General features: G+C 38.9%; 1 protein-coding gene across 5 annotated transcripts in view; it reads right to left on the bottom strand.

Moving 5' to 3' along the window:
- Positions 1-12,523, bottom strand: part of gria3a (glutamate receptor, ionotropic, AMPA 3a) — a 69,235-nt gene that overhangs the window by 33,302 nt on the left and 23,410 nt on the right. For all 5 annotated transcript variants that reach the window (XM_040150920.1, XM_040150915.1, XM_040150917.1 and 2 more), the window contains exon 4: positions 3,880-4,067. In XM_040150920.1, coding sequence (XP_040006854.1) covers positions 3,880-4,067 — 188 coding nt within the window. The remainder of the gene's footprint in view (positions 1-3,879; positions 4,068-12,523) is intronic.

Raw genomic sequence — 12,523 nt, 5'->3', positions numbered from 1 at the left:
AGAACCTCCTCTATTACAGCAGATGTTTTTTTTCTTTTTCAGGGGCCATGTCTTCTTTTTGTAGTAGAAAGTTAAGGAAAAGGAAATTAAGGTTTAAGCACAGATAGTTCTCTTGTTGTTATTGTTGTTTATATGTAGGTCATTATTATATAGTTCAAGCCGCAGTATTACATATGCACTTTTATGCTTGTTTTTCATATTTAAATTGAGGTCACGTACAGAGTATTCGTCCAGTCATGACCTTCTAAGGAAGACTTGGAAAATTAAGGAAACAGGGAAAATGCAAAGGACAACTAAATGTAAAGGGGCCAAGAAATGGCCTCTCTCCTGATCCACCTAATAGCAGTTGTTTCTCGTCCACTGCTCTAGAATAATTAATGGTACCCTGTGGGATTTTCATTTTAATCCTTCTTTACATTCAGTGATTCTCACCAAAATGCAAAATTCCCACACTCTGCATCTCCTCAAATGTGTATCAAGTCACCAACTGTACACATGATGTCTATGTGCATCCTCATGCTCATGCTGGTAGAGCATGAAACACAAACAGTGAAAGGACCCCCTCCTTAAAGCACAATACTCTACAGCGCTACTAGTGGCCAAAAACAGCACAAGTCAGCTTAAATTTTCACTCTAAAACTTAAATTTTCACAAACATGCATCATTTGCAAAACTGTGGCCCCATTCGGTCTCTGAACGGATTCAGTATTAGAGGCTGCAGTATGGCAAACCTACTCTTAGCACTTGGGGGTCATTGAGTTACCATATATAAATTTTTGCATCTAGCAGCCTGGCTCAACAAGTATTGGATGGATTGCCATGAAATTTTGTACACAGATTCAAGATCCCTAGAATATAAATCTTAATGACTGGCGATCCTCTGACATTTCCTCTCAGGCCACCAGCAGGTCAAAATTTCAATTTGGTCAGTGCTTCAGCCTCAGTTATACTTTGTGTTTAGTGCTAATTAGCTGATTTTAGCATGCTAAAAGGCTAAACTTAGATAGTAAACATGCTAAACATTAAACCTGCTAAAAATCAAACCCTCAAACAAAATATTTATGCTACAGAAAACATTTTTTTTTTATGTAATGCCATTAAAAACCAATGCCCATGAAAAACAACAGGCAAAAGTACAACTCACATACAGGATTAAATAACATCCACACAGAAGTAATCTGAATAATCCCTTTACAGCATCTTGTTTTACTATCCTGCTCACTGGGTGTGGAATTCCAGTGCACCTCTGAGTGTTCAGCACTTCTCCTATTCCCCTCCACAGCACTAGACAGGGAGACTCAAACTACATGGCTCAATTCCCACAGGCTTCTCTGCTTTTCCAGGCTTTTTTCGCTCTCTGTCTCTTTGTCTGTCCACTGAGCAGGAGGAGGCTGGAGGTGACGGGTCCTCTCTGGCAGCGATTTTAAATCCACTGTGCTTCTGTTATTGATGAGAAGCCTTAGAGGTGTTTATCGCTCCATCTTTACTTTACTGAGGGGATGAGCAGATATTTTTAAAGGTGGTAAATAGAACCAGCAGGGGAGTAAAAAATCCCACAGCATATTTATCAACAAATAAAGCCTGTTAAAACTGAAATTACCCTGATAGCAAAAGCAATTAGCGCAAATATATGATAGATATCTGCGTGAAAATAAATTCATAATGCACTGGGTAGACAAATTAGCCTGAATGTACGTATCAAACCAATTTCGTGATTTTTTTGATGATTATGGTCTATTTATGAGGTCCAATCCTAAACATTGATTAGAAAATAATTCATGTCCAGAATGGTTGTTTCCTTCTTGCCTGAGTGATCTGGTTGTTTGCTCACTCCTGACTTTGTGAGAGATCTTCCCTCAGGCTAGGAGGGTAGGCTATTTATAGTAGGTTGATTGTTGTTGCTGTTATGGGACAGTGTGTCCTACTTACACTGGGAGCAGATATTACATTAAAGCAAGTGTTGATGTCACAGCTCGTATAAGGAGTCGTCCTCTAGAGACGCGGGCATGTCCTGTCGCTCTCAAGCATCTGGAGAGACACTTTTCTGACAGATGCTGCCTACAAGGCCACCATTCACATTAATCCGCCACAGTAAAAAGATTATGATCGGATCAGCCTGACGTGACACCGAGTGACCACCATTATCTGATTGGATAACTTGATCTAATATGGGGGCAATTTGAGAACATTTGAAGAAACCCCCTGTATCAACATGAAGGGCAGAGAAAAGCAAACTGCTCTTAATTAATGACAATGTTCTGTGCTGTCAGTAAAAATACTCCCCCGCATTGAAGGAAATGAAGACAGATCCACAGTGAAGGTCAGAGCAAAACTCGTAAGGCCGGCAATAATTAAGATCATTATGTAGAGGTCAGAAGCCTTTACACACAAATATCTCAGCAAAGAACAGAAGGTTAAGATGTGCTCAGGATTAATGGTTCAAGTTAGCTACACACACACACACACACACACACATGCACACAGAAAACAGACTATACCTGTGGGTTGAATGGTTTTTGTAACACATTACTCTGCTGTGCAGCTGTATACAACGGCTGCAAAAAGCCAAACTGAAAGGAAGCACACACCTTTATTGCACTTTTTTTTGCCAACAAGCAAACTCAATCGACTGCATGCGTTAGGCTTGTTTCAGTTTAGACAATCAAAACTACTCGATTAAGGTTAGGGAAAGAGTGGCTTTATGGTTAAAAGAAACCAAATGCTGCTCCAGCGTCAAACCCGCACACTTTGTATGCTCAACCATCCGGCACTGCAGCAGTATAACGATGTCACGCTACTTCAATTTTCCTCCCAGAGAGGACAATTATTCTTATGCCTGTACAACATTGCATGTCAGGAAAACATGTGCAGAGATTGGTTTAAGAGATGAATGCTGGTGTTTTTTCTGTTGAAAAACAGTCTTGTATTTAACCAGTCCAATGTAAATACACCTTTTTTGATAAGGTGAATATGTGTCGCAGAAATGTCCACTCGGTTTCTAAGTCACTCTTATAATTCTATAGTCTATAGAAGCAGTTAATAGATAGGTTCAGAGTAAATTCAGAAACATTTAGATTGGGGTTAATCAGGATTATGGTTAGTCAGTGGAGATTATCAACATTCAACTATTCAAATAAAAGTCCATCCATTTGCTTGAAGCAAGTGTAGTAGATCTCCGGTCTCTATCCAACTGCAAGAACCTTGAGAAACAGTACACTTCAAAATTCATTTGCAAGACAAAATGTGACCACACGTGCAACATAGCTTCTAATCCTCCAAATGAACAATAATGATCTTCTGAGTAAGCAAGCAGAGTCCCAGTTAAGCCTCATTTAATACATTTTTGATGATAAAGTATTTTCTCCAACGCAGTCACAGTGAGCGGCACGCATTAGCAAACACTTAATGTGAGTCAAGACTCGTGGGAAAACGTTAGCTGATGATCACCTAGGAAACAAGGATGAGGAGGCTGTTTAATGCCTCCACATGAATTAAGCCCAGGTGACCTCAGACAATGTACGCACCAAAGATAACAAATAACAAGCCTTAATTGAATATACCCGTCTCGCCTGTTTTAACATTGTCTCTAAATGAGAATGTTGATATCTGAGGCATTCATGATGCACTCCAAGTGCTTAGGGTAAAACAGTGGGGAGCAGAGCAAGCCAGGAGAGTGCCTTATTTCACTAAGTATGTAAACGGAAATAGTGCTCAAAGCGAAAAGTGAGGAGTAGACAGTGTTTATTCCTTTAGAAACCATGAAACATGCAGAGGCATAAGGCTGGATAAAGGTATTTAAAGAAAGACATTTTTTTCTCCAGTGCGGCATTTTTCTCAGATAAAACCAGCTGAACTAATAATGTGTGTTTTACTCTGTACCTGCTCCAGTATGGAGTTGATCCTGTCCACCTCACAGTCGATGAGAAAGCGTTTCTCCTGTCGGCGGTCCATCTCCTCGATGATGCGTCTGTACTCCATGGGGTCCACAATGTTCCCCACCGAGCGAGCTGTCACCTGCCAGTTATTGGCTACAGCGGACTCCATGATGGCCTGGAGGATTGCAAAGCCTGGAGGAGCAGAGGGAGAAGAGCTCCATCACCCAACTGTCTTATTGGATTTCAGAGCACAGCAGTAAGATACTCTAAGTGTTGTGCTGAGAATCCAAACTGCTGTAAAGAAGAGCTGCAAGGGTATTCTGGCTTTCATCAATGGTTAGCAATGTGTTTAATGTTTGAAAAGCTTTTGACCAGCTTTTTATTACAAACTATTAACAAACCCATGATGCATTGATGAACTATTTATCTGGACATTAAAATCCTCTTGTAAGCATCACCTGCAGACATCCTGCAGTTTATAATCTGTTTAGAGCAGTCCTCCAAAATAAATGGAAACAGAAAACCTCTACAGCAGGTAAACAAGTGACATGGAACATACCAAAGTGTTTTCAGAACAAAATATCCGTTTGGATGTTATTCAAACAGTCCATAGACATGGAAATATGAACAGCTACTAGAGTAGATGGATAGAAGAAAATAATTTTCAATCTGGTTCAGACAAACTGAACTTAATTTTAAAGCCTACTGATGGCAATGCCTTGGGTCTTCTTTTTTTCTTACTGCAAATTAATTAAACATGAGCCCCATGCTTTTGCAATTCATGCATTTAGAGCATGTGTGTTTGTATATATTACTGCTGTCAGATACTCTTACAGATTTTTGCTGAATGCCTAAACGCTAGCAGTGATTCTTGAAGCACTGTCTCTGAAACCATTAACACTTGTAGCCAATGCATTTACCAAAGTTGCCGAACAGAATGCACGCCCTCTGCTTTACACTCAGTTGGAAATTTAATAACACACCTCTAGCAAAATTGTAAACACTGGCCTCTTCATTGCTTCACAATTTTGCCTATTTCCTTTCCACACTGACACAGGTCAAAACTCTCTTAGATAATGAGTTCACTTACAAATCAGAGATTGGGCACTATAAATAGGCCACAGATAAACATTTGGTTTGGACAACAATGGAAGCCAACAGTAGGAGGAGAAGGAAGAGGTGAAGTAGGATGGGGGAGAATGAGAGGACAGGGATAGAGGAAGGGGAAGGAGAGTCGGGATAACAACAACTGATTCAATCAGAGCGATAGTGCGCCCCCCACACTCATCCCATGGTTGACAACATGGTCAACCATGGGATGAGCGTGAAGGAGGCTGGGCAATGTTTTCAACCAATTCTGAGCCAATACACGGTTGCGCGTATCATCCAGATATTTGGAAAATGAGAACCAGTCAGTAACCGTAAGTGCTGTATTCTCACTGGTATGGTAATATGCACTGTACTTTTGTAAGGAGAGGGGTCTTTCACTAAAACCATTCAAAAGTTTTTAAAGTACTGCAAGGAAACCGGTGTCTGGTGGAAGAGGTCTACTGTTCACCCCAGAGCAGGAGACCCACACTGTAAATATGGTCATTGCAAATAACTGCATCAGACTCCGAGAACCGCAGGACCACATAATAACAGATAACACCCTATTCCAAAATGTCAGCTGAGTTAGTCTCTTTGCATTGTCTGGTATACTGAAACACCAAATGTTTTTGTTTTCTTGTACTGCACTTTTGTTGTATTTGAAGAATGTTCGAACATTTTGAGAAAAAAAAAAAAAATTTTTCCCCTTTTGTGTTGATAGTGTGCTATGTTCAGAGTACACATCCATACTTTACACATTTGAATACCTGTTTGTATGGGTGTTTACTATATGTATGACAAACTTTATTGCAAACTGCTATGCCCTGCACTCAGAAAAAGCAAAGCTAAAAGTGTTTTACATTTATACGATCGGTGCTTAATTGGTGTTTTGTGTGCTTATTCAGATGATGGTTTGTGCAGAACAAATTTTTTTTTTTTTTTTTTAATTTGAAGAGTTTTGCAAAGATTATTTGCTTTTGCAAGAGATGTATTATGTTTTGCTGGTTTGGTGTAAGACTTTTTTGGTTAGTGTGTAGAGTTTTGTTTTTGGTGCCTACAGACAAAGCAGGCTCTGGAGTGTAGACAAGAAGGAACAACACTCCACAGAGAGGCTGGTACACCCATAAAAGATTGAATTAAACCTGTGGCATCTATACGGGAGGTAACAGAGCATAATTCTGCCCCATGGTACCCTTGCAGTGTGTCACAGGAGGTCACCTCAGTTATCTCTTTCCTGCCTCACTGAGGGATAATCAGTCTTCCAAATTTAAGGCTAAAGTTGACACGAGACACCACAATAAGACGTGTAGCACATACTCTAGCAAATGCGGTGAAACGAACTGCTAAAGAAGCAGTTGAGCAAGCACAATTGATGCCACTCAATGGTGTGTCTACTTTGCAGAGCTGACTGTGCCATGGGATGAATCAGTAGATGAGGCATATGAAAGCAAGAAGCTGAGCTAACAGTAACCTGGCTGAGCAAGGATACCAAGAAGCCACTATGCACCCACAGGAATTTGGATAGTTCCACTGATAGTTTACTGAAGGTGTTAAGAAGTCATGGTCAGCAGTCATTACTGGCCATAAAGGCAGTTTCTAAATCAGCCAAAAGGATAGGCTTTTTTCCCCTTCCGTTGGTAAAACAATAGTTTTTGCTGGAAGTTGAGCTTGGTAGCCACCAGCATGTCAGTTTCCCTTCAGAAGCAAACATGTTATGGTCATTTTATGCATCCTTAATCCTACTTCTTGTTCATGAAATTTGTTTCTACTGAGATTATTGTTTCGAGTTTTGTATCCATTAAGCTAACTTTGTTGCAGTAAAATCAGTGGTGACATTATCAGGTCCTTAGCATAATGATTTTTTTTGTAAATCTGCGTATATGGTTGGCGAAGTGAAGGTGTACTCTCTGTCTACTGGGATTGTTCCAGGAAGCCGGAATCTCCTGCTGAGCTATTTGGAGGTTTCATCGAGCCAATTCAACAAAACATCTGTTATGTGAGGACAAATACAGTGACATACTTGGACCTATACACATATACACAAACACACTGTTCTCTGAGCTAAGCAGCTACATAGATGCTTTCAACCATAAGGGATAATTATATCCAATCATGGGTTTTGGAAAACGCCATTATATATATATTCTGACTGGTTACTTTTCAAAAAAGGTTAAGCAACATGGGACCTTTCAGGTTCTACAGTTCAAACTCTTTTTAACTACTTATGTTGTCTATATTAAGTCTGTACATTATTAGAAAATTTACAAATGAGTCTGTTTGTGAGTCTGCAGTTAAAATTGTATAATAATGAGGCTTTTGCCAGTTTTATAATCCTGGGACAAACCATAACTGTGTTCAATAAACCACAATGTAACAGTGATTAACAGTCAGTTTTACATAGCAAAAGTTCATTTTAAATTGGGATGTACTGTACAGTATTAGTTGTTGTTCTAAATAACTGTGATTTATTCATACAAATAGGTTATTTATTTACAGTTATATTATGTTTATTCTTGTTTGTAATAGGTACAAGATCATAATAAACACAGTGTTTGGCTGATTGACCTCATGTGACAGAAAATGGGTCACTGCCACAGGCACAAGGCTACATTGCCTTTTTAAAGGGATCGATATCTCGTCGAGCATCAATCTGCCTCTGTGCTGAAACAGATGACATTAAACTGGCTTTGGTTAGGGTTTAACCTAAGTTCTATAGGAAAAGTTGAAAGCTTATAAAACTGAATAAACTTAATATTTGTGCAGATCAACATAGATCCAGTTCACTGTATATTGAGAAGTATATACTAGGATGAAGTACAGCTATTATAAAAAGCAGCATGTAGGAAGACCAGTGACCCTTGAAAAGGTAACACCTTATCGATCAGAAAAATTAGAGTGTAGAAATGGACAACATAAATCAGAAATTTGCATACGTCCATTACCGGAAGAACAGAGCACGCAATATGTTGAGTGGGGGTGAAAATGAAAGGCGGCAGAAGCTCGTTATGTCCTGTATTAGGTCATAACTAATGGACAGAAAAAAACAGTGCAGACTTTTTTGCTGTTTTGCACAGAGTCAAACACTACAGCTGCCTGGACTAAATGAGCAGAAGCAGCATCATATCCTGTGTTACCCTTTCCTTTCAGAGCAGGGATTCCATAAAATAATGGGTATTATCACGGCGCTGAATAAGCTGGTGAAAAATTTGTTGATGTAAATGCAAGTTGGCTACAGAGCCTCTCTACTGGAAGCAGGCATAGCACAGGCTAAATTTGCTTTGTTCAATGACGCTTTGACACTAGAAGTAGTTTACACATTCATCTGCTGAAGGAGGAAAGTTTCTCTGTGCTCACTTTACATCTTAGTTTAAGACGTTTTTGTACGAACATGGTTTTGTGACATGACAAGTAAGGAAGCCAATCATGATCCAGTAGGCAGCTTACACAAGTTTGATATGGAAACTTAAAGCATCAATTCACATACACCAAGAATGGATTTTTCAGTGACCTAGGAGACATCCTGTGTACAGTGATTAAACTTTTGAGAATGAAACAATATTTCTATATTCACAGATTCTAGGTTTTTCTCGTTGTTTTAATTTTAAGAATTTTTAACAAAGTAATTGAACTTTTTTTTGGAAAAACAGTGTCAGACATAAGTTCCAAGTAGAGAATTTTTAAATATCTAAGAGCATGCCTGGAGGCAATCTTAAATGTTTTTCAAACTTCGTAAAATACTTAAATTGTAGAGACTGTATCATTTTGAATCTGTATGCATCTAAAAATAACCAGCTGTATGTCAGACATCACCTTAAAAATAGTTAAATCCAGATGCAGATCAATCCAAACTACCTGCCTTACTGGTTTTACTGGTTTTTTTGTAGACGCAGAGGGAACCGTAGCTTAGATTAGTTGAAAACCATCCATTTTTTCACCATATCAGGTAGTGAAGAATTAAGAAATAAGCTTTTCTCAGTGCTAGAATTAGTTCCCTTAAAATGTACAAGGCTGTACACATCTTTAAAGAGGGGACCACTGTGACAATAGTGGCCATTTACCAAATATTAGTTGAGTTGAATTGATTATGATTAAATCTGCCTGTAGGTTATGGTAAAAGCTAAAACAAAGGTTCCAAAAGGGTCAAGGAAGCCCAATCTTTTGTTCATTTCCATTTTGCATTTGATTATACACTTAAATAACGTATCAACACATAAAAAAAAAGTAGGCAATGTTTTACTACTTTTTTACATTTTCAAACAAATCAAAACCATAAAACAAAGTTTGACCTTGTTATGACATATTCAGTTATGCTGCAATTAATGATATAAAAGATCACAGTCGTTGTCATCATAATAACGCAAACACAGTTTCCGACTTGTGGCTTCCAGGTACACAGCAGTTGGACATAGCGAGTAAGCAGTGGAAAGATTTGTCACTGTAACTATGAAAAGTTCAGAGAAATACTGAGCCATCTCAGCATTCAACATGGTCTGAGATGACTGAACCCGAAAAAAAAATACTACTACTGCATGTAGCAGGTATGTAGTATGTAGTATGGTGCAGAGGTTTAAAATTATTTGGCAAATTGATGTAAAGCATAGCATGTTCTTTCAGGGGCCTCTAGCACGGCATTTAGACTTTGTCTTTGGCATTGGTGTGCAAATAACCCAGAATAAAACACGACACTCCCTGTGTCAGGCAGTGCTGACCTGTACTTCTGACTAATGTGCATCATTTAATCAGAAACATTAAAATGTTCCCAACAGAGCTCCTAAGTATTCAGAACACAGTGACTCGGCTGACATGTTCATCCTCCCTTCCCCTGCTGGTGACCTTCACAGAGAAGTGCTCAGCAAACAGCACTCACATCAGGTATGGCCTTTAAAGACAAGTGGCTCTTGCTGGGCGACACCGCTCAGGAGTCTAAAGAGGCAGACGAGATGTGCGTCCACATTTCTGATACTCAGGGAGGTTAGGGAATTCTAAAGGGGTGTTTGTGCGACTGTCCTGTCTCGGTGCGTTGTGAAAAGCGTGATCACAGGAAACTGCCGAGCTGACCTCAGGCTGGGCCCAGCTCTGTCATTGTCTGGACTCTATCAAGTCAAACAGGCAGAAAAATGTTGTTGTTTTTGGGTTATGTCTTGTTTTTTATCAGCGAAAAGATATCAAAACAAGACTCCAGCACAGTATATCTCTGGTGGCTGAGAGGAAATGAAAAGGCAGAGGATGAGTGTCAGCATTCCTCCCAGTATTCTGACACATAGCACTCAACACCTTAAGCTCGGATATGCCTGACATTTTGAAATGTGTTAGTAGTTGCTTAAGAAAAGGGATTTGAGGGGATTTACAAATGATTCCCTCGAGAGTTTCATTTTCGTTCCTTTTCTGACACTAAACTAAACTGGATATTCTGGAATTAAACATTTGTATGAGCTTGTTAAGCTATTGAGTATGCTCAAGATAAAAGATATGTGGAAATAAAAGCTAATTTCGAAAATGTCCTGACCTGAAGGAATTAATTGAATGTGACATTCAGTGTACTGTAATGTCAATAGCCACAATGCAAATGTGAAATTTGAATGTCATAGGAAAGCCAAGTCTCTTGGTGAATATTAACACTAGTGTGATTCATCAGTCTGTGCACAAATGACAAAGTCTTTTGGTCAAAGAGTTTTGGTTGACTTTGTAAACAGATGGTATGTTTTAAAACAGCCAGCAGGCAGGACACCCATCAAGGGCATTTTACACAATCAATTATTCAGCACTGTCCTGAAAAAATAACACATATTCAAAAGCAGGAGCATGCTGTCTCAAGGCTATTAGTGGCTATCAAGTACTGTACTTAAGTACAATTTTGAGGTACTTGTACTTTATTTGAGTATTTCCATTTATGCTACTTTATACTTCCACTTCAATACATTTCAGAGGGAAATATTGTACTTTCTACCCCACTACATTTATTCGACAGCTTTGGTCGCTGGTTATTTTTAAGATGAAGATTTTACACAATGGATAAAATTACAAGTATTTCATATACAACACATTGTTTAAGATTAAACCAGTGTTTCCATCCTCTTTGGCTTCGGACTTCTTACAAAAAGCAGTGTGTGGTTGGGGTCACATTTCAGATGTCTATGAGTTAACAGCTCCACCGAATAGTGATTTTTCCCTCTAAACTTCTCACATGGTTTCATTTCAATAAATGTTAAAAATGATCCAATATCTCACCAAAACTAAAAATCTGCTTTCAAATCTGTTTTCAGATTTGTGTATCAGAACTTGTTTTTTTCTTCTTCCCTCTCCCATTAATCATCTCACAAACCCTCAGATTTATCTGGTGTCCCTGCATATAAAACTGTAAATAAAGTAGTTTTTACTTAAGTAGGAATTTTTCATGCAGGACTCTTACTTACAGTTTACAGTTTATATTGGACACTTACATCTGTCAAGTGTCCAGAAACACAAGCTCTGAATGAATGCTAATGTTGCTGTGTGTCAACTGAATGTCTAAATAGGCAACTCTGTGTATCAGGCTGTTTTGGAGTTCTTCTGTCCCCAATAAATTTATTAATATTGCTTTATAACAGCTATAATCATTACTTTTCTCTAAACAATGGATCGTATGACTACATATATGTGGAGGAGGCTCAGCAGATGAATTAGCTTATCAGCTAATTCTGCAGTTCATCTCAGCTCTTCAGATCTTTATAGAGACTTTTAGCTTTTTGTTTTGGTTTTCTAGCCCACAACATAACTGTTTGGTTTACTCATGTTTGTTAGTGTCATTCAGGCCGCAGCAACTCAAAAAACAGTGGGTTTTTCGAGCTGCTGAGCACCAAAAGGCAGACAGGCAAGGTTAACAACTACCTGGCGAACACGGTGGAGCATTTAGCAACTGAAGAGCAGGGTATTTCCATCAGGAGTCAGTAGAGACCCAAAATAGAACTATAGGGAGAGGGAACATTGGAATATTTCCCAGGTGACCAAAAAAGCAACTCAAAAGAATATTAATGTTGCTCCATATCTGCTGAAAGCCTAAATGGGCAACTGTGTCGACTGACCCCAAGTAGCCATAAAGTCAATTATTGCAAGTTTAGGAAAGCAAGAAATCATCCTTGTTCTGTAAATATTGAAAACCACGAATAAACAAAATTAAAAAAAAGACATATTTACATAATGTGACTACTTGAAGTCTGGTGTGGTTTATCTTTACATTTATACTTTTTTACATTTTGTGAAGTTATGCAAGCATCTGTGCGACTTGAAGTCACAAACACAAAGAGAGACAGACACACACACTTTGCCTGCATCTGTAGGCAAAGAACAAAAGGGGAGAAAAAGCTTTGAGTTTTTACTGCAACATCAGTTTCATCTGCAGTTATGCTGCGCCAGTACTCAAATGGACAGTTTGCTCTTTCATCAGCTCACAACTGAAATCGGTTTTCAGTGGCAGCTTCTGAAAGAGAAGGAAGAGAGGACAACTCTTCTCCCGAAGAGATAAGTGGTGACATGAACCAGACCTGCAACGTGGTGACAACAGGTAAAATGTTTTCGTATCA

Source organism: Xiphias gladius, chromosome 17 (genome assembly GCF_016859285.1).
Source record: "Xiphias gladius isolate SHS-SW01 ecotype Sanya breed wild chromosome 17, ASM1685928v1, whole genome shotgun sequence".
Classification (NCBI taxonomy): domain Eukaryota; kingdom Metazoa; phylum Chordata; class Actinopteri; order Istiophoriformes; family Xiphiidae; genus Xiphias; species Xiphias gladius.
This window is presented reverse-complemented; position numbering and strand designations above follow the sequence as displayed.